This window comes from Nanorana parkeri, unplaced genomic scaffold (genome assembly GCF_000935625.1).
Source record: "Nanorana parkeri isolate BGI_ZX_2015 unplaced genomic scaffold, ASM93562v1 scaffold1834, whole genome shotgun sequence".
NCBI classification, from domain to species: domain Eukaryota; kingdom Metazoa; phylum Chordata; class Amphibia; order Anura; family Dicroglossidae; genus Nanorana; species Nanorana parkeri.
The window spans coordinates 143,135-169,082 of NW_017308102.1; the positions used below are offsets into that span (position 1 = coordinate 143,135).

General features: G+C 43.3%; 1 protein-coding gene across 1 annotated transcript in view; it reads right to left on the minus strand.

The window, feature by feature from the left end:
* Positions 1–24,669, minus strand: part of LOC108799844 (astacin-like metalloendopeptidase) — a 51,334-nt gene extending 26,665 nt beyond the window's left edge. Inside the window, exons 1-2 of the mRNA XM_018571771.1 lie at positions 24,520–24,669; positions 753–783 (exon numbers count right to left, since the gene is read on the minus strand). Of these exons, the coding sequence (XP_018427273.1) occupies positions 753–783; positions 24,520–24,669 (181 nt within the window). The remainder of the gene's footprint in view (positions 1–752; positions 784–24,519) is intronic.
* Between the last annotated feature and the right edge of the window lie 1,279 nt (positions 24,670–25,948).

The window sequence follows — 25,948 nt, forward strand, 5'->3', positions numbered from 1 at the left end:
ACCCCCCCCCCCAACCCACACACTGATACCTTCTCTAAGCTCCCCCACTGCTCCTCACCTGTCAGCGTGCTCAGAATTAACCAACACTTCCAGGTATGGGGGAACTTGTGTTGGAGGCCCAATCTGCACCCCCCAACTTAAATAAACTGTCAGAGCCCAAAGATTCCAAAGACTCCTCTTGTGCATCTGAAGGTGTCTTTACACTGCAGACATTACAGGGGATTAGAGTTGTCAATTGCAACCACTCCAACCCTTAATGATACAGCACTGTATTATCTTTACATGTTCTATGTTTAATTTGCCTCAACAACCTAACGGGGCCCCTATTTTACCCCCAGGCCCCATAGCAGCAGCCTGGGCTGCTATGGCTGTAGTTACACCACTGCCCCCACCCCCATCCCCACACAGTCCCATCCCCACATCTCCATTCATATTTCCTCCCTGTTACTGAATGTTTATACTTCTGTATGGACATGGACGGGAGGAAGAATCTTCAGGAGCCACATCATTGCACCCACCATCCATTGATTATGGTTGCAATGCTTTACTGCAACTCTCTTATAATGTTAAGATGGACTATATCTTTAAGCAAAATGTAACCCTTCGTACATATTGTTTTAACAGTGACAGTGACTTGTACCAAAGTATATAAGAATAGAGTTTGCTACAATTCGTAAATTGGAACTTTCAACTATTTTCTAAGAAATTCTAACTGTAAGGAATTTAGAGGGTCGATTTGATTGATTTCTTACCTTGGAACTGAACTTGTAGGAGACCGGGCAGCTGAAAGATAAAGCAAGTAATTACTGGAAATGCAATCTGAAACATTCTTTGTAATAAGGGAAGGCTGCGGGGTTATTTTAAATGAGTACACATTTTAAAGCTGAATGTCTGGAACAAAGACTTTCAAGTATATTCCACTGTGCTGGACATACTGTAGCCTGTGCAGAGATCAGACCTGTGGGAGGGACTCGAAAAGCCCCACCCACTACAGAAAACTACAGGAGGGGGAAGAGACCAGACCAGTCACCCTGCACAAGGAGAGTAGCAGTAACCGGTCTTTATTACAGGAGTGGGCGGAGACCAGACCAGTCACCCTGCACAAGGAGAGAGAGCAGCAGTGACCGGTCTTTATTACAGGAGTGGGCGGAGACCAGACCAGTCACCCTGCACAAGGAGAGAGAGCAGCAGTGAGCTGTCTTTATTATAGGAGGGGGCGGAGACCAGACCAGTCAGAGTTCCAAAATACATTTTGCTAAGTGAACAGTCCCAACACTTTAGTAAATCAGAACCTATGGGTCATCCCAGCAGTGCTTCATCCCTTAAGGCAAGGGTGGGCAACTCCGGTCCTCCAGTTGTGCTTTAACTACAAATCAAATACTGCACATGCAGGCCCGGTGCTAATTGCTAGTCTGCTATTGTTTTTTTCAAATTAAAATAGCTAATAGCAGTCTGGCTATTGTTCCTTACATCCACCTGTAGCCTGTGGAAGCTAGCCGGAAGGGGAACGGGGCCGCATGAGGGGGATTGGGGGTTGCACTGCGTGAGGGGGGCTGGGGGAAGCAAGTAGCTTGTCTTGGGCGTAGAATAGTCTAGCACCGGCCCTGTGCATCTTGCTCTGGGAGTCTGGCAATGCCTCAAGGGACTTGTAGTTCCACAACAGCTGGAGAGCCAGAGTTGCCCACCTCTGCCTTAAGGGATGGATCAGTATTTTTTTTCAATCAGACAAATGGAGCCTCAAAGCAAGCTTTATCTGCTGGGTTGTCCCTTTAGCTAACCCATAATGCGTTGGGAATCCTTTGTTGTGTATTAAACCCCAACTTAACTAACAGTTTGTATTACATCTCTATAAAGCAAAAATTGTTAGAAATCACATTTTTAATACAGTGAGGCAGGGGGAGAATTTCTATTGCTACCGGTGCCTTCCTGAGCCGATGACAACCACTCCCCTAATTTCTTGTAAGGACATCACAGGGACAGGAAGTCCCACTGGAGTCACATGCAGAAAATAAAACCTGACAGAAATTGTAACTCTACCCCACTCCAAACCCACTTTAAAAATAATTAAAAAATTAAATTAAATAAGTAAAAATAGATAGAACTAACATTTTTAAAACTCGCAGGAGTACATAAAAATAACATTGGTTCAAAACCATCCTGGGTTCCCTTTAAGAGAAGGAATCACCCCATACTTACCTGTAATGGGACGCTGTGTACATGGACAGTGATAGAGAGAAGACACAGGATCAGCCAATTCCTCTCCATTCTGTTTTCTGGACTGTCAGTTCAGATGCTGCTGCTGTTGTGTCCAAAACCTACCCCTTATATAGTACACAATGGGCGGATGACTGTCACGCTTACATCTCTGGAACTAACGCTTTTCTCAACACCTCTGCGCTAATTACACACGGCCAAAGAGATTAAATGCATAAACCTTCGGGCTATGTAATGAAAATGTATTTCCTAATATTAAAGTGTTCAACACCATGATTCTCAATGATTAACTGAGCTGACGGTTTATTAAATCATTATACTGGTGTATAATAAATGACGATGGTATTAAAGTTATATTATTCTTGTTATTGATATCAGAACACCCCGTTGACATGCTGCTAGGTTATTTGGCTCCTGTGTAAGTGAGATAGGGACCTTAGATTGTAAGCTCCTTGAGGGTAGGGACTGATGTGAATATGCAGTATGTATAGCGTTGTGTAAATTGTTGGCGCTCTATTAAATACCTGTAATAAATAATGAGGTGTCCAATGCAGAAGATAAAGGATTAGATTCAGAACTGATCTATGGAAGGTTGTAAACACATTGTAATGTCTGCCGCTTCCTTTTTTGGCCCGGTATCCTGCGCATCAAATACCCTGTTGAGCAATTATGCTGCTTGTCACATTGTACTTTTTTTTCTGTGTGTTGTACAGGCAGTCCCCGAGTTACGAACATCCGAGTTACATACGACTCGTAATTATGAACGGAGGTCTCAGGCTGTTCCACCAGTTGTAATGCTACCGTGCTTGCGCCAACGTTCGTAGTACTGTACCTCCTGTACATTACATGTTGTTGTTAGACGTACAGACGAGGAGTGGGTCTGGTTCGTAGTACTGTACCCAGGGCCGGATTTCCCACAAGGCCAATCGAGGCCCGGCCTTGGGGACGCAGGGAGTAGAGGGGCAGCAAGGGTGTGGAATTCCTATCTCCCAACGCCAAGGACATGCCATTCCGGGCTCAGGGTGGGTAGTTGTTTTCTAGATTTAGCCCTGCTTTGGGCAAGCAGAGCTAAATGTACAGCAGGGAAGCCACCGTTTGTTTTGTACAAGTGATCTCGGCTATTTTGCCGAGATCACTTGTATGCATCCTGCATACAGGGGGACGCATTGAGGAACCTTGCATTGGGGCAGCAGCAGAGAGAGTAAATCTGGCCCTGACTGTACCTCCTGTACATTACAGTAAGTTATTAGACGTGCAAACAAGGAGTGCTTACCTCTTCTTCCGGATCTGGTACTGTACATTACAGGAAACTGTACAAACATCTGTCCAAGATGCATTTAAAGTAAACCTTGATGCAAATTTCATTTTTTTTAGTTTTGGTTAGTATGGTGTGGGATTAGAGCCACTGTGGGGACAGCAAAACTAATGTTACAGAGGGGGTTAATCTTTCCCTATGTTATCCAAAACTAATTATTTTTTTTTTTGCTGGAGTTACACCTAAAAAAATGTACATCTTCCAACTTACATACAGATTGAACTTAAGAACAAACCAACAGTCCCTATCTTGTTTTTAACCCGGGGACTGCGTGTAATATAAAATCTTACAATTTTTGTAAACCCCAACCATGAACTTTCCTTATCTGCCCCCTTTCCTTATCTGCCATTGTTATACTGTTTCTGTTTGATATTGATATACCATTGTTATATCTGTGCACTATTGATATACCAGGCAGCTATGGGGGACCTTGTGACCTTGGGCGCCCAATCTTCACCCCTCAACTCACACACTGATACCTTCTCTATGCTCCCCCACCACTCTTCAGAAAGACTCAATAATAAGTATGGGGGGGACATGTAACCTGCTTCCCTTGCTCCCAGTATATTATGCTTTGGACCTATAGGCGACCAAGGGCCAAACCTGAACACTCTCACATGGGGAAGGGAAGAATGTTATTAACTCTGGCACAGACCAACACAGGGATTAGACTTGGTGCTACCATACGAAAAGGGGTAATAAGGTGAACATACAAAAGGTAAGTATCAGTGGGAGGGAGGTGCCTTATCAAGAGAACCTGTCACTTTTCCCATTCATTGCAGAGATCAAGCCAAGATGTCATAGAGATTTCTAGGTCCTGCTGTTATGCCCGCACTGATACACTCAACATAGCTACACGTCTATAGCTGGGTACTCATCAAGTATTCTGCTTGACAAAATCTGCTAAGTTTTGGTTGAATAGTACAAAAGTGAAAATATAATGCTATCAAGTCTATATGCCATTGCTATATCATTGTTATAACTGTTCAACATTGATATATCATTGATATGCAATTGTGACATTGTACATGTCCAGAATTTAATCACCGGTCAACCCACAAGATTCCATACGCTGGTGTTAGGAATACAGATTCTTACAATAAATACTCATACGTACGCTGCCTATATACAAAAGCACAGCACACTGGTTTTTATATCACTTTTTTTGGACCATGCACAACAAACTAGGATGCACTGTACGCATTGACATCAGTGCACACTCAGCTACGTAAGATTTTGGGTCGTGATCATGCATGTGAGAGAACATTTGCACGCATTTGCTCACACATTTAAGAAAACAATTCAATTTAACCCTTGTGGTCTAACCTGTATATTTTGTTCAATCAGTGTCACTGTATTTATATCATTGATTTGTAAATTAGAATTTAATAATTTGATCCAAATTACTTTGTTTATCTGACTGAACGGAACACAGTTGCTGAGGACCTGTCCGCTGACTGCCACAGCTCAGGTGTATTCGCACCCACCCTGACATTACAAAGGAAAGAGCATCATTATCCAGGGATCAGTGTGCTGACAGTTATATTTAAAATGGTATTTACAAATTAGCCTCACCAAGCAAATGCAAATCTTGTTACAGGTAGTCAATGCGTATCACTGAACACCTGCTGCTACCGCGAGAGTCAATGTAAGCCCTTCATTATCAGGAATGTTGTGTTCCTTTGCGGCTGCACTTATCATGTAAAGACACTTGGCCATCACACCTATATGAGCATATTGGCCACAAATTCTAAAACCATGGGGATTATTATGGACACCTGGCCATCACACCTATATGAGCATGTTGTATATCCTATTCTAAAACCATGGGCATTAATATGGAGACCTAATCATCAACGTATATGAGCATGTTGGCCACCCCATTCTAAAACCATGGGCATTAGTAAGGAAACCTGACCCCTATATGAGCATGTTGGATATTCTATTCTAAAACCATGGGCATGGATATGAACATTTGCTCATCAACCTATATGAGCATGTTGGCCACACCATTACACCTATATGAACATGTTGAACACCCCATTCTAAAACCATGGGCATTAATTGGGACACCTGACCATCACACCGACTGTATATTAACATGTTGGAACCCCATTCTAAAACCATGGGCATTATTGTGGAGTTGGCTTTCCCTTTGCAGCTTTAACAGCTTCTAGTCATCTGGGAAGGCTTTCCACAAGATTTTGTAGTGTGCCTGTGGGAATTTGTGCCCATTCAGCCAAATAAAACATTTGTGAGGTCAAATTACTGATATTAGATGAGAAAACCTGGCTTGCAATCTGCATTGATGTCAAGATTTTTGCAGTCTTGAACGCAATAAGATCTTGAAGCCAGATCTCTATGTAGGCTACTTGAGTCCCTCCTTACCAAGCTCATTAAGCCATGTCTTTATGGAGCTGGCACAGGGGAAGAGTCATCCAGAAACAGAAAAGCACCTAGCTCAAGGACATCACACAATTGTCTAAAATGTCTTTGAATGCTGTAGTATTAACAGTACCCTTCACTGGAAACATCTGAACTCAATAATTTGATGGGGTGTCCACATACTTTTGGTCATATAGTATATCTCATAAAAGGTTTTCTGCAACTACGGAACCATGCAGTTATGAAAACCAACCGCTTGGTGGTGCTGTAACACTTCTGAAGAATTGTCATATTTTCTTCAGTGAATATTATTTATGAGACAACATAGATGTTTAAATACCTGGTGCCCATGAAGCCACATCAGGCCAATAAAAAAAGCAATGATTTCTGCTGCTGCTAGAACGCTCATGTAATGATTTGCGTCAGGACATGAATATCCCAACGAAGATGATACACATGGTATTAAAATTGTAATTTTAGCACCTCTCTGAAAAAAAGTTTTTATGGCAAAGGGAAGTACAGAAAAAGTAGTGGACCAGTTTGATATGGGGGAGTTTTTATATAACCACGATCTGCATTAGACACGTGCAATTTGTTTGGTTCTGAATAACAATTTGGACGAATTTTCGGAAATTCGGACATATTATTATTATTATGATACAGGATTTATAGAGCGCCAACAGTTTGCGCAGCGCTTTACAATATAAGGAAGACATTACAATCACAATACAATTCAAGACAAGATGGTAGTGAGGGTCCTGCCCATGAGGGCTTACAGTCTAAAAGGGAGGGGCCAGTGATACATGAGGAGGCAGCTGTGTGGGGATGAATTGTTTGAGAATGTGATGGTTGAGTGGTTAGTTTGAGGGGGGATAGGATTCCCTGAATTTCCAAATCCCAATGCATCCAAATGTGTCAGAATCCGAATTTCCGTTTACGGATTTCGGATCCCGTCCGAATTTTGTTCAAAAACGAAACTGAATCGGACATTTTTGTCATTTTTTACTTTTCTGGCCAATCAGATGTGTTTTTCGGTGTAATGCATCTGAACACAAATTTTCATTACAGCAACATGGGAGCCATATACAGTATATACATATAATACTAAAGCTGGGGCTCCTAGACCCGAATGGCATGCGTGATCTGAATTTCCGAATTGCATTCCGCATTCGGAAATGCCATTCGGGTCTGGGAGCCTCAGCTTTAGTATTATATGTATATGGCTCCCAGACCCGAATGGCATTCGTGAGCTCCCCAATGGAATTCAGAAATTCGGATCCCAAATGCCATTCGGGTCTAGGAGATTCAGCTTGAGTAGTAATATCTGTATATGGTTTTCTGTTTTACTAGCAACGAATATTCGTAAAATCATCCGAAATTAATGAAAATTCGGATTTCGTCCGAATCCGAAAACCGAACAGAACTGGATTTCCAAAATATCCGAACCGAACTGAATTTTTCAGCAGCTTACATGTCTAATCTGCACTTGGGTTAATTGATAATATGGCAATAGAAGGGCTTTTAGAAATGGATTCCACCAATTCATGCAGAATACAGTTGGGTATCACCCTACTTCATGTTTTTAATGAAAAACACTTGTTTTTTTTAATTCAAATAATAATAATAATTATTATTATCTCATTTGCAATTGCTAGACAAACCGATTTGTAATTTAAAAATGTATCTCAACCCAAGAACATAAATTGTAACATAATGCTTCGTATAAGTCCTTGGATGTGGAGGATTTTACTTTTCATTTTTCAGGCTTGTTCCCATTATTTTCACCTGTTGATCCTGCCAGTAACACACTTCCTGTTCTAGGGTGAAGAGGCTCACTCACCTATCTATGGAGGAGCAGTGTTGTCATCCCAGGACAGCAGGAAGCGCTGCGGCCACTGCAGAAAGGACCCGGCCTGTCACATGACTACAAATTAAGGTAAGTATTTGTGGCTTTTAGCTTGATTTCAAAAAACAAAAAGTAGTTATTAGTTAGGGGTAGGTGAAGCGCATTGGAATTTTTTTTTTTTTTTTACTTTAGCCCAGAGGTAGCAAGGAAACTAGCATTTCGGCCTAGCAATGGCACCATCCATATTCCTCTCCACACAGGTTTCCATTACTGACAACTTATGACAGGTTCTCTATAAATGCCACTGATAAAGTGCAACTGAAGCCAATGTTTTTCTAGATTTGGATAGAGTGAAGAGGGATTAGAACATCTCTCAGGTTCTTATCACTGTCTGTATCCCTGTTAGGGAGATTCACCCTCTCTATTTGTCCTGGTGAAAGTGAAAGCCTTGAATGTGAAAGAAAATCCCAAATTTTGGGTTGTCAGCAGAACAGACAATAATAGGAAACCTTCCAATAGGGACCCTTGTTCTGGTGAGCCTGCTGACCATCAGGGATTTCCCTCTCACTTTCTGTTATGACCTTCAGGCAGGAAGTCAAGGGAAATCTCCCCAATGGGACACAGATGGACAGGGGTTATGACACTCCCTTACTCTATGCAAAACTAAAAAAAAAAAACGGAATTGCATCAGTTCTACTTTACCTAAGCAGCTGCGGAGTATGTAACAATAATGAATGATACAAAACTAGTTAGCGCCTGTCTACATGTCATTACCCAGAATTCTCAGTGAGAAGCCTTGTTTCCCATTGTGTGGGTTTTCTGCAGACACAACTGTGACTCCAGCAGACTTTTCCACTTTCTTTTGTTTGACAAACTGTTCCTCAACTGCTCATTTCTGATGACTGACAAAAAGGCTGTTCAGACGTTGTTACGAGCGTAACATATGTTGTGCCATAAGTAGCCGGCATCTCTACTGGAGGGAGATAATAGAAGCAGGCTGACAGAAATTAAGTCAGGTTGTATTCATCTTTTACAGGCTGTAGCACGGCATATGTTTCGGAGCTTTGATGGAATCATTATCACCAATAACATTGTTGATTGATCTGAAATTTGGGATAATTGCCAGGTAGATCAGAGTTGAGGTTTGAAGTGCTGAAGTCTTTCTACAAAAGGGAATGCCAATCAGCACGAAAATTTCTGGCAAATTTCTAATTTTAAAAGAAAGCTTTAGAAGAAACTGGTTTAATGTGTTTTCAATGAGGGGGTGGGGGAGAGGTAGTCAACTTCTGTTTCGTGTGTCTTCGTTTGGAAGGTATCTTCTCCCTTTCTGTTCCATGAACTGGGCAATGTGGATGAAGGAACCCTTAATTTACACTATATGGCCAAATATACGTGGACAGTTGACCATCCCACCTTCACAATGTGGCTAAACGTTTGTGGATACCTAACCATCCCACCTACACTATATGTATCACGTACCTGGTGAGAGACCGACAGTCGAGGAGGCTTCTCTTACTGCTCGTGTCCTACACCCCCTGGAGGTGGAGACAGGGTGTGAAAGGGCAGCGAGGAGCACGAGTGCCACAGGTAGGATCGGGCACTGGTGCCAGGAAAGTACAGTCGAGAGGCAATAATCAAGTCCAGGAAACAGGCCAAAGTCAAGGGCAGGCTGCAATCAAGAAAGGTCCAAAACACTCTGAGTCAAGGGGGTACAGGCAGAAGTCTTCAACGGGTCAACAGGCACAAGAACACACACGGCTGAAAGACCATCAGCACAGTGAGCAAGGCAGGCTTGTTTAAATAGGCCACTTCCTAATTGCTTGTTGTGTCACTTCCAGTGCACCTGCCATTTGCGCATCAATTTCACCTTATAATAAAGCTAAACCTTTGTGGACACATGACCATCACATCTACACAATATGGCTAAACGTTTGTGGACACATGATTACCACATCCACACTAAATGGCCATGAGGACTGTATATGGATACCCCTCCATGTTCAGCTTTTTCCAGTAAAAGGGTCTACAAATGCTACAGTAGAAAAATACATTTTAGACAATTGTGTTCTTCCAACCTTATGTCAACAGTTTGGGGAAGACCCTTTTTTTGTTTCAGCACAAAGCCAGTTCCATAAAGACAAGTATACTGCACAGAACCCTAAACCCAACCTTATTAAACACATTTGGGATGAATTAGAACGCTAATTGTGAGCCAGGTTTTCTCATCCAACATCGATATCTGGCCTCATAAATGCTCTTTTGGCGGAACGGTCACAAATTCCCTCAGACAATCCAAAATCTTGAGGAAAGCCTTCCCAGAAGGGTGGAGACGGTTATGGCCACAAAGCCGGTCTACATCATATTAATGCCTGTGGCTCTAGGATGAGATGTCCAACCAGTTCATATACAGCTGGTTTGATGGTCAGATATCCACACACTATTGCCCATATATACAGGGTTATTCACAAAAGGGTGAAGAGTTTGGAGAGGACAGGAGAAGTGAACAATCTAGGACAACATAGCTGAACTGGAAAGTGAGCTGAATTGGAGAATTTTTCCAAATCAGCTATTTTGTTCTAGATTGTTCACTTCTCCTGCCTTCTCCAAACTCTTCACCCTTTTGTGAATAACCCTGATAATGTATATTTGAAGTGTCACCGGTGACATAAGGTAATGGGAAATGGTGATGCTTTTGCTCACGGGGACAGAAGGTGATAGGACATGGAACATTTCCTATGTAGTCACAAAAAAAGGAATAGTTTGTGAATTGTCCACTGTGGGCATGTGTTGCAGTGACACTGGTTTAATTTTTTTCCTCACTTTAGAGAGATTTTCTCTCACTTCCTGATGTGTCTCCAGGTGTGGGGAGCATGTCCACATATCTTTGTCACCATCCAATAGGACAGCACTGTTGGATGGTGATAAACACTTAGGCACCCAGCACCAGGCTTTGTTTTTTTTTTTAACTGGATTTTCAACTGGATAGACCACCACTTAAAGTGTATGTAAGCAGGGGCGTCCCGATGCCGGGTGTCACACGGAGCGGAGACCGGGTGACACCCCACCGTGACATCATCATGCGTGCGCGGTCATCTAAGTGATGCCTGCCGGCGGCCATCTTAGTGGTGGATGCCGGCAGAGACAGGAGCGGACGTTCACCCGGCGGGATGAGGTTTGCCGCCGGGTCCCCTCCTCTCTCTTGACACTGTCGGGCTCTGGGTCCATGACCGAGTGCACCAACTTCTTAGAGGGGCTGACACCAAAATGACTGTCAGTCATTTTGGTATCACCCCTCCAATGGTGTCACCCAGGTGCAGGCCGCACCCCCGACAACCCCCTTGTGACGCCACTGTATGTAAGCCCTAACAATCAACTTCCATTATTTGCTCCCTTTTGGTCTGGTAAATGAGCTGATAATTTCCTGTACTCTTATCAGTTACATTGTTTCCAAGTATCTCTATAGTATCTGCGTAGATAAAGTAATGTGAGTGAGCGTTGTCTCCCTCGGGCAGGTAGTGCAGCAAATGGCAAGATCAATAGAAGATAAGAAAAGCCTGGAAAAAGAAAAAGAATGCAGCTACCACTATAATGGATTGGCAAGCTGCAATATATGACATTTTTATTCTCGGGTTTACTGTATATATGCTTTCAGTGAACCTGTTCCTTGTTGCAAAGCACAAGAGAACAATATCTTCCATCAAGAAAGTTACGCACTTTGAACATTGAATGCTGATAGGATAAAGTTAGGAGAGCTTCATTGTCCTAAGAGTACCTCTTCACCTGACCGCACTTTAAAGGTCAACTTTAATATCTCTGATATAATGATATATGTAATTGAACTAATGTTTTTAGTAGAGGAGTCGGTTAAGTTAATATATAGCCAAGGGGACTGATGGACTGAAAAGAATGTGCTTTTTTTTAAACCATGTCCTAATTGCTTTGCTTTGAAAGCTCTTCAGATTTACTATAATTATTCAAGTCAAGATTCATAAGAGCTTAATGTTTACCATCATAGGTTGAAGGCCAGCAGGGCCCTGATGAAAGTGAATGAACTGTTTGGCCTGAAAACCACAAAGACTGAGCTCTGGTCAGACAAAAGAAAGGAAACTGCAGCCGAACACACATATGTATGATGGACATGTGCGATTTGTTTCGTTCTGAATCAAAATTCGTACAAATTTTCAGAAAATCGGACTTTGGGACACATCCGAATTTCTGAATCCCAATGCATCCGAATGCGTCCGAATCCGAATTTCCATTTCCGAATTTTGGGTTCCAGTCTGAATTTGAAACTAAATTGTTTTGGACATGTGACTTTTCTGGCCAATCAGATGTGTTTAATGTTTAATGCATCCGAATGGGTCTGAATCTGAATTTTCTAATTGCATTCGGGAGCTCCCGAATGCCATTCGGGTCTGGGAGCCTCAGGTTTAGTTTTATGCATATATAGGTCACAATGTTGCCGCTACGAATATTCGTTCGTATTATGGAATATTACTTATATATACATAATACTAAAACTGATGCTCCAAGACCCGAATGAAGTCAGAATTTCTGAATAGCCTTCAAGAGCTCCCGATTGCCAGTCTGGAAGCCTCAGCTTTAATATGGCTCAGAGACCCAAATGGCATTCGGGAGCTCCCGAATGCAATTAGAAAATTCGGATTACCGATTACCGAATGCCATTCAGGTCTAGGAGCTTCAGCTTTGCTATTAATATCTGTATATGGTTTTCTGTGGACTTCGCAACAAATATTTGTAAACTCATCCAAACGAACGAAAATTTGGATTTTGGCCGAATCGGAAACCTGAACCGAATTTCAGATCCGAATCCCGAAATATCTGAACTGAACCAAATTTTTCCGCAGCCTACATGTCTAATGTATGATATATAGAAAACAACACAGTTGAGTTCTGTCCGCCATAATTTATTTGCACTAACAGTTGAATTGGAACGTTGATTGCAAACCAGATCTTCTCATCCAACATTAGTACCTGACTTTACAAATGCTCTTTTGGCTGAATGGGCACACATTCCCACAGACACACTCCAAAGTCTTGTGGAAAGCCTTCCCAGGACAACGTAGACTTTGATAGCTACAAAGGGGGCCAACTCCATATTAATGTCCATGGTTTTAGAATGGGATGTCCAACAGGTTTATATGGAGATTTTGACAGTACAAAGGCAACTGCAGTCAAACACACAGATGGATGATCTGTAGAAACAACACACTTGAGTTCTGTCTGCCATACTTGACTTGGTCAGACATGTCTACTCTCTGGTCAGAAACACCCCTTCTCTTCCTCTGCACTAAAAGATGATGTGTGAGGATGTTTATGATCATCCATTTCAGCATCGAGCACCGGTGCCCCCAGAAAATGAATGTACTTGTTTTATACCTTCCTGACCAGCTCACACATATATCCAGCACAGTTAGGCTTTAATGCCCGGCTGCTGCATACATGCATCCACTGTAACAGCAACCGGTCACTCTTTGTGATTGCTGTGATTGGCTATCATAGCTATCACATGATCAGGTGCCCATCTCCAAGCTCCTGCTGACAAGTAACTCTTAAAGGGCCAAGGGTAAGCGGTTGCTGCAAAGCTTGTTGATGCACTATCTGACCTTTTTTTTCCAGTGCACTGCAAGACAAAGCATGTGTTTTTTACTGCATGCATTGTAGTGTGCTGAGAGATAGGCAAGGTCACCCTGAGCATGCATGTTGGGGTGCCATTAAAAGTAATATACTGAGCCTAGTTATATTATTTTGCTGCTTTTTTTTCTTTTCAGCAGTAGATTGGGAATGGCCGTTGACATGTTCATTGGGAATGGGAATGGTGGTTGAAGGTAATGGCAGTTGACATGTGCTGCCATTCCCATCAATAGTCCACGCTGCGTCAAATCAATAAACAGACATGAACTTTGTTGGCCAAGTGTACAAATGTGAACTAGTACCATTAAAATCAATGGCTGACCTCCTGTGTACATGCATTAGCGTGTGTTTAAAAAGAAGCATCGGTGTGAATAAGCCCCAAAGCGATGAGCCACCCCGGCATTCTAGAAGCGCATGATTCCTCTTCATGTTTAATGTACATGGAGTATTAGTTTACAATAATCTTTAATGATGTTTTGCTGTTGGCTGCGGAATGTTATTAGCTCTAGTCATTGATCTAGAACAATGCCTTTTGAATTGTTTGCATTCTTTTTAACTCATTGGGAATTCCGGTAATATTGTACTCATATAGTGTCTATGCAATCCAGTTGCTTCCACGTGTGTTGGGGTTGTGATTAGAATATTTTGCAGCAGTAGAATGTTTAATAACGCGTGACTTTTAAAGTGTAGTTAGGAGGATTACTATGTTGGCTCAAGAAGTTTCTCTGAAAGATGCTTTCTGTATTTTTATACTTATCTTTGCCAGATGTCTTCAGGCTGCTGTGGGGTCCTCTTTACCTCTTCTCTAAGATGGATGGTCCTAACTGATGCAGAGAGTGGCACTGACATGATGACATCAGCATTGCTCCCTGCATCAGTGCACTAGGAATAGAGACCCATGACATCATTAGTGATGAGGCTGCCACCCCCCTTCTCCAGACCCAATCAGTCCCGGAGAGGCGCATTCCCCACCACACAGCTATTTGTCACAAAGTTGCCCGCACCCCAACTACCGCTTTTAATCGGGTGGAGAGAGTGGTGGTCAGAGTTTTGAGCTGGCTTGGGCGAACTCAGGCAAACTAGTTCCCCCACCAAGCCCAGCCTTATCTTTAGACACCATGTACTCACAATACACACAGTAACCCTCAGACTTTAAGGTTGAGTATCCCTAGGTTATTATTCAACCTGAAAGATGGAGGGCATCTTGTGGTGTAAGCTGTTGTATACCAGTTAGAAAAAAATCATTAGTAACCAAATCTCGAAACACTCACATTGGACTTTTCAAGTATCGACCCACACAAAATGCCATCAAATCAATACTTAGTAGAAAACCATATAAAACTTGGTCCTATGTGTTATTAATCATCCTGTGCACATCAAGATGTATCATCCTTATCCAGTGTGAGTATTATTGTACACATCCAAATATTTGTTAGATTGTAACATATACTCTCAATACCACAAATATTCTCAGATGGGATATGCTCTACGCGTTTTGTGGAATATGCCGCTTCCTCAGGAACATTTGCAATGATTACATTTTACGATTTATTCACCATCTATCTTCTAGGAACAGAAACAAACCTGTTCTAGCAGCACGCAGGAGAGTTGGACCGCTCAATGCTCCTGTTGATTGGAGCAGTGTGCAGGGGGTACACTGCTCCAATCAACAGGGCTAACACTCCATAAACAGTGCTTTTGATCAGAGTAATGTGCAGGGGGAGTGTTGGTCTGACATACTGTAGATCAGCCTCTGCTGCAGACTCTTGCCTTGTGACTTACTGCAAATTTACAATGTTGCAGTCAAAGATTGAGGACTGCCTGTAGCAGACTGATGACTTAATCTCAGCCTAGACAGAGTCACTGGACTGGAGTTCAAGGATGGCTTTAAAATGGCTGTATATTGTGGCATGTCAGAAATGCTTTAATGTAGACATGTGAAGTTACCAAAAGGTTTAAATAACCTTGGCATCACCCCTCCCTGGGTAAAGTCAGTGTTACGATCTGGATCAGGCTCGGAGTCCAGTAGCTGAAACAGCAGGCAAAGTCATAGTCAAACAGGCCGGGTTCAGTTCACAAGCAGGCAGCAGTAGTATAGAAGCAGGCAGAAGCGTAGTCAGAGATCAAGCCAAGGTCAGTAGTCAAAAGTATCAGTTATGAAGCGGAAGACGATTAGAGTAGTTAGTGAATCAGCAGCCAAAGGTCGGTACACGGGTAGCAGTATAAGCGTATTGTATCACAAAGGGAGCAGGAAGCAAGAAATTGGCAGGAGCACACAGGACATCAGGCAAGGAGCTATCAAAGGTTCTAAGGAGGCTCAGGAGGTAGAACCACCGCCAGCTAAAGCTGAGGTTCAGATCCGGTTCCTGACAGTCAGCCTCTCCTGCTGGCACCGGGTGGCCTCTTCAAATCACTTTACATCACGCCTCCCTGACCAAAGTAAAGGCCCAGGAACTCTACAGGGCTAAAATGGCCCAACCTCATCAGAGTGTAAAGGGAAACCCTAAGGTCCCCTATCTATGAATCTCTCTTCTGTTCCTCACCTCAGTCAGAATTCCCCATTAAAGAAATGTGTAATAGGTTTGTACATAGACCTAAAACCTGAAGTTTTTTTTAATTTTTGTATGCTTGTTTTAGACAGGTAAACATGAAATATTATATATTAATATTTTGCATACTTCTTTTGAACCCGAAGGCGGAACTTTGGGATCCTTTCGCACTTCTTCTTCTAACTCCTTTGGTTTTTACCAGCTCGAGATGAAATGTACTCACATAATTAAATGAGACAGAGCAGTGACTTCTCCCCTTTTGTACAGCTCTGTCTGAAGTTTCAATGAGAGACAGCGTGCCTGAATGCATATAGGCACTACTGTGCTCTCTCTGTAGCTAGTCCACGGTCCTCTGGGAATCCTTGCCCTGCATTAAATATCTAGAATGAGAGAAAGGTTTAAAAAATAGCATACAACATTTTTAAAAGTTATAAACGTAATTGAAAAATAATTCGTTTTGAACCTAATCCATAATAGTTTTCCTTTATAGATAAGCTGAGGATACGCAAAGAAAGGGTTAAATAGTATAGCACTAGAACCCCCAGGACAATAAAGCTTTGCAATGCCAGGACATTATTCTAAAGTACATAGCGGTAGCATTTGATGACACTTGAGTTATAGTACACAACAGCTTAGAAAAAAAGAAAAGGCTGCATTATACACTTTTGTCTGTGGCCACTAAGGCAAATGATCTTGGTTTAAGCATCATTAATTCCCCAGAATAGGGTCATTAGCGGCGTATCCTCACTGCGCCTGTCCCATTCCTAATTCCGCTGCGATTACCAGGATAGATGAGATCGGCCCATTTTTTGCTCTCTTTACAATTTTTCTTTGTGAAAGGATTGCCGCGGAATATTAATGTCCACCTGGTCCCGTGCGTTACAGGAGGCTCACCAGCGAGCAGCATACTTCTATCTACAGGGGACAAGATTTATCTTCCAAATTACATTTTTGATTACTGTGGTCCAGCATCTGCACAATAGGCACGCCGGATCCCTTTAATGTTAAAGAGAACCTGTTAGATTATGTTCATCGAAAGAGGCAACAGTGGTGCTCCCGGTGGATGGTGGGGTGATGGAGGTGTGCAGCAGAGCTCCAAGTGGGAAGACAGGCAATACTGGTTTGTAGAGTGCGTCCCGTATCAAAGTCTAACTCCAGGAAAAAATGATATCTCTCCAATCAGATACATGAAACCAAGGTCCATAAAAATCCAACTTTATTGTTGTAAATTCCATGCAAAGTTCAAAATACAAGGTATACACCACCATAGTATCTCCCCTACTCCAACGCCTCTCACACGCCTCACCACCCAGGCTTAATCATAGAGGTCAATGCTGGTTTGTAGAGTGTGTCCCGTATCAAAGTGCAACTCCAGACAAAGTTTGTTTTTTGGATAGAGTATGGAAAGGACCTCACAGGTTTTAAAGCTGAACTTCCGCCTCACAAACTCCTTTAAATACATTCCTCAAAAGTCAAAAAGGATATAATTATGCTTGAAAATATGTTTTCATTGCCATTCGGTTCCCCTTTGGGGGGACTTCTTGTTCAGTGTGACATCCAACCATCACCTGGGCAGGAATTGGGAAGACTGTACTGACTGACACCCGTCTGATACCTGTTGAATCTAACTTCTTGCTTGATATCTCTTAAAGGGACAGGAAGTAAAGAGTAATTTCACCACCCCAGCATTCCTTTGGATAGGTGCCTAACTTGCCTAATGGTAGGTTCGGCCCTGTTGGGGACACTTGTTTCAATGACACTGGTTTGAATTTCTCCCTTTTTCTCTTGCTTCTTGATGGGTCTCCAGGTATGGGGAGCATGTGTCTCACTCACCTTCCTCCCACATGACAGTGTCAGTGCTGATGAATGGTGATTAACACTTAGGCACCCAGAAGTGTCCCATGGGCCTTTGGAGCATACACATGGCTCATTTTGTGGTTTATTTATTTATTACACATACTTTATATAGTGGCGTCAATTTACACAGTGCACATTCACATCAGTCCCTGCTCTTAAGGAGCTTACAATCTAAGGTACCTATTTCACATGCCAGTTTAGACAGGAGCCAAATAACCTTCTAGCATGTCTTTGGAATGTGGGAGGAAACCCACACAAGCACAGGGAGCACATGCAAACTCTATGCAGTTACTGGGATATAAACCAGGGACCCCCAGTGCTGCAAGGCAGAAATGCCAACCACTACGCCACTGTGACAATATCTGAACAGTTGAACAGTCACAAGAAGGTAAGCATGTTAATCTGGGTAGAACACCACTTAAAGTGCATGTAAACCCTAACCCGAACCTTTTGGTTCATTAAATATACAATTCAAAGCATTAAGTATATATATTTGCACAAATGTCTTCCTTTGCTATTTTCTGCAGGATAAGTGCAGTAAGTAAACCTACGTTCTGGAATATCCTTTTGGTGAGACCCAGTGACATCACCGCAACACTAAAAATGACAGGTGAGCTTTATTGAGCTGTCATAAAGTTTAAATATGGCTCAGTAGCTGCGGACATAAAACCAAGACAATGGCGCCTTTTACCATCCTGAATATTCGCTCTTTATGGCACAGCCGTCACATTTGGAACGGGCACAACCCGCCCTGGAAAAATTCTTTGCACAGCACTATATAAAATTGTGTGAGCCCAATAAATATGAAGATGATTAGAACCTTCATAGCAGAATGAAAAAGTCAGATAGGACATAATAAGAGGACACGTTTCCTTGTCCTGATATGAGATGAATGCAGCTTCTCTATAGAACCCAGGACGAATGGCTTAAAATCTATGATATAAAGGGAAACTGTGCAAAGAGATTTATGTATACGGGAGCTGTTCCTGCCAAAGGAGTTATATTTCAGTTCTGAGACTTACGCAGCTCTGCCACACAGCACAGCCCAGTCTGGCGGGGCAGGAGACCTGATTTTTGTTTACAGGTCTTGCTCCTCCCCCTGCCCATGTCAAAGGAGAAGCTTTGTGTTCTTTTACATAAAGTTCAGGAACAAAATTAATTATGGCAGAGACTGGGGCAGGTGGTATGTTGGGAGTTTACAAGTAGGGTTGCCACCTATCCAGGATTCACCTGGATAGTCCGAGTTTTGAGTCCTGTATGTGCTGTGTCCCAGTGATGTGTGGTACCTTCCATGCTGGGTGAGGCATTCCCCCAGCACGCCCTGCCCCCAGTCCACTGAAGCCCCACCTCCAGTCCACCAAAGCCCACCTAACCCAGTCACCAAGCTTGTGTGAAGGAGGGAGAGAGGAGGAAGGGAGGAGACAGGGAGGAGCATTGAGATCGATGTCCTCTGTTTTTTTTTTTGATTGGACAGCTTGGACCAATGGTGCTTTGCCATTGGTCCAAACCATCCACAGAGCTCAAGCCTTTAACAGAGTAGTCTGTTGCAGCTCTTGCCTCACAAGCTGCTCTGAATGGAGAAAAAGCTGTCAGCTTCAAACTTGAAGCTGACAGCTTTTTCCTTCATAATACTCGGTGAGGCTCTGCCTCCCCTGCCTGCACGTCCCTCTCTGGGTTTTAAGCCAGCTGAAACCCGGGCACAAGATGTCAGGATGTCAGGCAGACAGGGGCAACCACGGGGTCCTGGTGTGCCAACTTAAGTGCATGGAGGGGCCATTGGACACAGAGGGTGCTGGAACTCAGGGAGCAAGTAGGTGTCTGAAACACAGGGTGCGATATGTCTTAAAGGGCACACTCACCTCTCTCTCCCCTGGCTGCCTCCCTTCTTTCCTGGCTGTCTCTCCTCACTCATCCTCCTGGCTGTCTCTCCTCACTCATCCTCCTGGCTGTCTCTCCTTGCTTTCTCTGTTGTCTCTCCTCACCCTCTCTCCTGGCTGCCTCTCCTCAGACTCTCTCCTGGCTGCCTCTCCTCACACTCTCTCTTGGCTGTTTCTCCTCGCTCTTTCCTCTGGCTGTCTCTCCTCAGACTCTCCCCTGGCTGTATCTCCTTGCTCTCTCTCCCTTGGCTGTCTCTCCTCACTTTCTCTCCTGGCTGTCTCTCCTCGCTCTCTCTCTCCTGGCTGTCTCTCTTCTTTCTCTCCTGGCCATCTCTCCTCACTCTTTCCTGTATATTCTCATCCTCACTCATCCTCCTGGCTGTCTCTCCTTGCTTTCTCTGTTGTCTCTCCTCACCCTCTCTCCTGGCTGCCTCTCCTCAGACTCTCTCCTGGCTGCCTCTCCTCACACTCTCTCTTGGCTGTTTCTCCTCGCTCTTTCCTCTGGCTGTCTCTCCTCAGACTCTCCCCTGGCTGTATCTCCTTGCTCTCTCTCCCTTGGCTGTCTCTCCTCACTTTCTCTCCTGGCTGTCTCTCCTCGCTCTCTCTCTCCTGGCTGTCTCTCTTCTTTCTCTCCTGGCCATCTCTCCTCACTCTTTCCTGTATATTCTCCAAAAAATAATAATTGCTAGAGCATTCGGGTTTCACCAACAGTACGGAATCTGGAGGAGAAGTGATTCATAAAAGATGGAGGTCATTCAAACAGGCCATGAAGGTGGCTTAAGATAGTTGCTGCAGTTTCAAAGGGTTATATTGTGGAGATGCAAGTTCACCGGGAATGCAGAGGAATCAGTTTCAATACAGGAGATAACTTTCTACAAGAAAATGGAAGGCCGGAGTTCAGCTTTAAATACTTTTTGTGAGAAGAAGCAGATATAATTAATGACAATAAATGACTACATCAAGCAAACTGCACCAGATCCAGGAAGCACGCCGGAGCTCTCGCAGCCCCTCCCGCAGCTCCTCCCGCAGCTCCATACAAATGTTACATGTCCTAATGGCAAGCTGTAGGAGGACACCATGGGATGCTGATAAGATACATGGGACGCCCTCTGTGTCCTATGCAGGGAAGGTGCATCACAAGCAGGGCATCTATTATACTAAGGAGGACACTAATGGGAACACCGCAGGACAGGGGTGCATGTGTTTTTGTACATGCTCTGATAATTTTAAAAATGCAGCCAGCGGTCTATTTGTTACACTTGTCTAAACTGTGCGTGTATTTATGGAGTGAACTGCAGGAGTCCCAGTACACTGAATGATTACCGCAAGTGCAAAAATTCAAAGGTAATTACTGCGTCAGGGATAAAAGCAGCACAACTAGTTCTGAATGGATGACTCCTGAAGGCTCACTCAGTTTTATTCGAAAGGGTGGATGGATAGATAGATAACAGATGGATAGATAGATAGATAGATACAGTAGATAGATAGATAGATAGATAGATAGATAGATAGATAGATACAGTAGATAGATACAGTAGATAGATACAGTAGATAGATAGATAGATAGATAGATGGATAGATGGATAGATAGATTTCACTGGTTAATAGACCTGTTATTTGATTGAATAACTGATAAGATTTGGAGAGATTGGTAGGATAAGATACAAAGATAGATAGATAGATAGATAGATAGATAGATAGATAGATAGATAGATAGATAGTTTTTGCTGGTTGTTTGATCTATTCATTGATTAATCTGTTAATGGATTCAATAATTGATAATTGATTTAGAATTAGATAGATAGAAAGGAATGGTTAGAGAGAGAGAGAGAGAGAGAGAGATAATGGATGTATAGATTGATAATGGATGGATGGATGGATTAGATAGATAGATAGATAGATAGATAGATAGATAGATAGATAGATAGATAGATAATGGATGGATGGATAGATTAGATAGATAGATACATAGATAGACTTCACTGGTTGATAGATCTGGTATTTGATTGAATAACTGATATGATTTGGAGAGATTGGGAAGATAAGATACAAAGATAGATAGATAGATTTCCCAGGTTGATTGATATTTTTAACCATTTATTTTATTGATTGATTAATTGAAAATATTTGGAGAGATAGATAGATTTTCATGTACTCTGGTAAATAATAGGGCGGTTAAGCTAAATAGGGCTGGGAGGAGGAACAAAGAAAACAATTATAATATACTGTATATACCGTGTGTATGTATATAACAATTTCGATCAAAATGTTTACATTACAATACCACATGTTTAGGGCAAATTGCTGATTGTTATTGTCCATGAAGGATAGAACAATAAAACAATTGGTTCACTGATCTCCTTCCAAGTACCTGGACAGAGGAGCAAGGCAGCAAAGGAAAGATGAGTATATGCTGCTGGGGAGGGGAGGAGCCAACCTTTTACTTTATGCATGGGCAAATAAAAGGTTCACTTTAAGACCTATGACTTTTCTCTAACATTCCTGATCTGCATACTAAGTCTCAGGAAAGTATGGAAGCCAATTGATTAGCATATCAGCCAGGGTACTAGCATTTTATGAAGGAGGTTTGCACTGGAGGCCCCCATATATTCTATAATTAACTCAATGTCTGCCCTTATTCATTGTTATCCCGCACATAATGGGCGCATACTGCAACAGACACCAGCAGCCAGTAGGGGGAGCTCGTGTTACACAGAAAACTCAGCTTCACTTGTCTCTGGCTCTTCAGGCTCACAATACAAGAGTTCTCTATAATACACTTCCCATTGTCTCCTCACTGCCCTGGGAAAAATTACAATCAAGATCTTACTAGCGGCTGCTTTATTATTAATATTATGTATCTATCATAGACTATTTGTCCCACACCGTCCAAAGCTGGGAACACCGCTACAAGATATGTGTTTGTTTCACCGCATGAAAATGTACAATACAGTGAGCCTTTCCCGCGAAACCCGGGATCCCGGAATGTCACAGAGGAAGGATTTCCCTCCACCCAGCCAATATCTAACCGATGTCTCCCATTCTATCTATCTATCTATCTATCTATCTATCTATCTCTCTCTCTATCTCTCTCTATCTATCTCTCTATCTTTCTATCTATCTATCTCTCTATCTATCTCTCTATCTTTCTATCTATCGATCGATCTGTTATCTATCTATCTATCTATCTATCTATCTATCTATCTATCTATCTATCTATCTATCTATCTATTTATCTATGTTAGGGTTGCCACCTTTTCTTTCAGCAAAATCCGAACACTCTACTGACGCATGGAAACTTTTTTGTGGGAGAATGAGTTGCACCTTGTTCTTATGTAAATATCACAGTTGAGACTATTTTCAGTGGGGGGCCAGTAGTCCCAATCTTAATTTTGGTTGGCCCTGTCTGCCTGACATCATGTGCCCGGGTTTCAGCTGCCATGAAACCCGGACACAGCATTCAAAACCCGGACTGTCCGGGTGAATCCCAGACAGGTGGCAACTCTAATCTATCTATCTATCTATCTATCTATCTATCTATCTATCTATCTATCTATCTATCTATCTATCTATCTATCTATCTATCTATTACTATTTAGCTTTCTCAAATCAAGTGCAAGACATCCAATTATCTATTCATCTATTTATCTTATCTTAGCTGATCGTCATCTCTCTATTATTCATCCATTTTTCCAATTGTATTCATATATCTTTCTACATACGACTTATATTATCTCTCTCTCTCTCTCTCTCTCTCTATCTACAGCTTGCTCTATACCATTGACCATTTGATCTCCACCTTTGGTTTGCATTACCGGCTCCGATCTCAGCTTCTCAGAAAAACAATATCCAGGCCATTGCTTGATGTAATATGTTTCTGCCGAATCCGAAGGGAAATCACATGTAAGTGCTGATCATTTTCTTTTTATTAAAAGGAGAAAATGTTTTCATTTCCTCCAGAAATGTTTATGAAAAATAATAAATAAAGTGAATCTGCAGCCCAAAAGTATTTTTTCTAGTCTTAGTATTGGGTGCTGAATGACATCATTAAAAGCTCTCTGTGCTTCATCAGGGAGATTTTCTTTCACTTCCTGTACCGGAGACACAACAGGAAGTGAGAGGAAATCTCTCCTAAACGAGGGACAATTCCCTCTTATACAGCAGCAGCTGGCACAGATATCTACATTGGAAGATTTAGCATCTATTCATGTTCTAGTAACAATTGTAACATTTCAGGGCCTGTTCACACCAGTGACCTGCGGTACCTCTTGCTCCGGGTGAGGCATTCCCCAGCCCTGCCCCCGCCGGCCTGAAGCCCAGCCCCTGCCAGACAAAGTCCCGCCCCCAACCTAGTGTAAAGGAAGAAGGGAAGAGACAGGGAGGATTTCCCTGCTGTGTAACCTGTTAGATGCCGATCTGAATGGAGAAAAAGCTGTCAGCGTCAGACTTGAAGCTGACAGCTTCTTCCTCCATAATACTAGGTGAGGCTCTGCCCCACCTGCCTCCCCTGACTGCACGTCCTTGGTTCACACCACTTCCAGGGCGTTTCAGCATGGTTAGCTGCTGGAACAGACTGGGTCACATTACAAAACCCTCCTTTATTTCTATGGTGGGAGGGAGCGTGGCCAAGCATTCAAGTCAATGGCACCGCAGCCATGCCCCCCGCCCGCAGTATGATCGTCTGCACCAGAACACGTGACACATCAATGCCTGCGTTCCGGTCCAGTGCAATCGCAAAAAAATAGTGCTTGTACCACTTTTTGCGATCGCACTGGAACGGGCCCTGGTGTTTCGCCATTTCGGGAGGCAAGAAGGAAGGACCGGGTGCTGGAGGGCGTCATCGAGTGCTACCAGCAGAGCAGGGCGGCCGCTCTCTGCTGCCAGCTGTGCAAGAAGAACCCCGAGGAGGCGACAGACATGTGCGAGCTGTGCAACGTCTTCTGCTGTCTGCCGTCCTGCCTGCGCTGCCATCCGTCCTGGGCATCGGCTGGTGCCCCCCTGTGCAGGGCAGGGTGAGCTGGAGGCTGTGCCCCTGCAAGATCTCCACATGCACCTACTACGAGCTGCAGAACCACAGCATGTATTGCATCCAGTGCAAGATGCCAGTCTGCTACCAGTAGGGCAAGCATGGCAGTCTCAGGGTTAGGGCGCTAGGGGCTATGCGGAAGGTGCTGAAGGTGGGTGAGGGGGGTGAATTGGGGTGGGGGGTGATCAGGTGCCAGTATAAAGACCTGCAGGAAGGGTACCACTGGGAATACTGGTATACTTGCTTTCAGGGTCATGGTTTCTTGTACGGGACGAGGGGGTGTCCTTACGGTTACACAGACATAGGCGCTGCCAAAGATGGCTGTCATTTTGAGTGCATGGTTCCTGAGTCATGGAGTTGAAGCTCTTTAAATCTAATTTGAAACTCCCTTTCCAACATTTGCAGTGAATCCACACAAGTTTTGTTTGGGAATGCAACTGTTGGTTTTTCCACCAACAGGCTTTGCGTTTTGCGGAGATGGCAGAAGTTTTCTTCCTTCACTTGTTTAATGAGGAGGTCTAATTTGACTTCAAATGCTTTCACATGTGAATGCATTTCACAGATGAGCTTCCCCTTTCCTTGAAGTTGCACATTTAAAACTATTGAGTAGCTCTGTTACATCTGTCAGAAAGGCAAGGTGCCATTTCTATTCTAGTCACAGCAGGATGAGCCCCCCACCAGGGCACAGCAGGATGACCCCCCCACCAAGTCACAGCATAATGAGACCTGGACCAGAACTTTGAGAGAGAGAACCTGTGCCAGCCTAGCCGGATCCCATCTGAGTAAAGTGAGCACATGTACAGTACAGTGGTGGACATAAGCAACTAAAGACCCTTATACAATATTTTTTTCTTTGGCCCCCTCCCTGACCTCTCAACTCCAATGCACTTCCAAAGCACCTGCACAGGCAAACTTGTGAAGAAGAATGTTTATTACCTTTCTGGTCAATATCTAGTGGGGATTCACAGGCTGTGCAAAACTCCCGCCTGCAGTCTCCTCCACGGCTCCACACTGCTTGCGCCGCTCCCTGCTGACTCCTCCCTCTTCTCAGAGGATGTCAGATGCCGGCCGCTGCGCAGGTTATCAAAGCTCTTTGACAGCGGAGAGGAGGGAGGAGATGGCTGTAAGTCAGACATAGTTCCGTGGATAGGAGCGAGGGATGTGGTCACTGGTGCAGATGCTGTATATTGCGGCCAGGTCACTTACCCGATTCTCCTTGTTTCT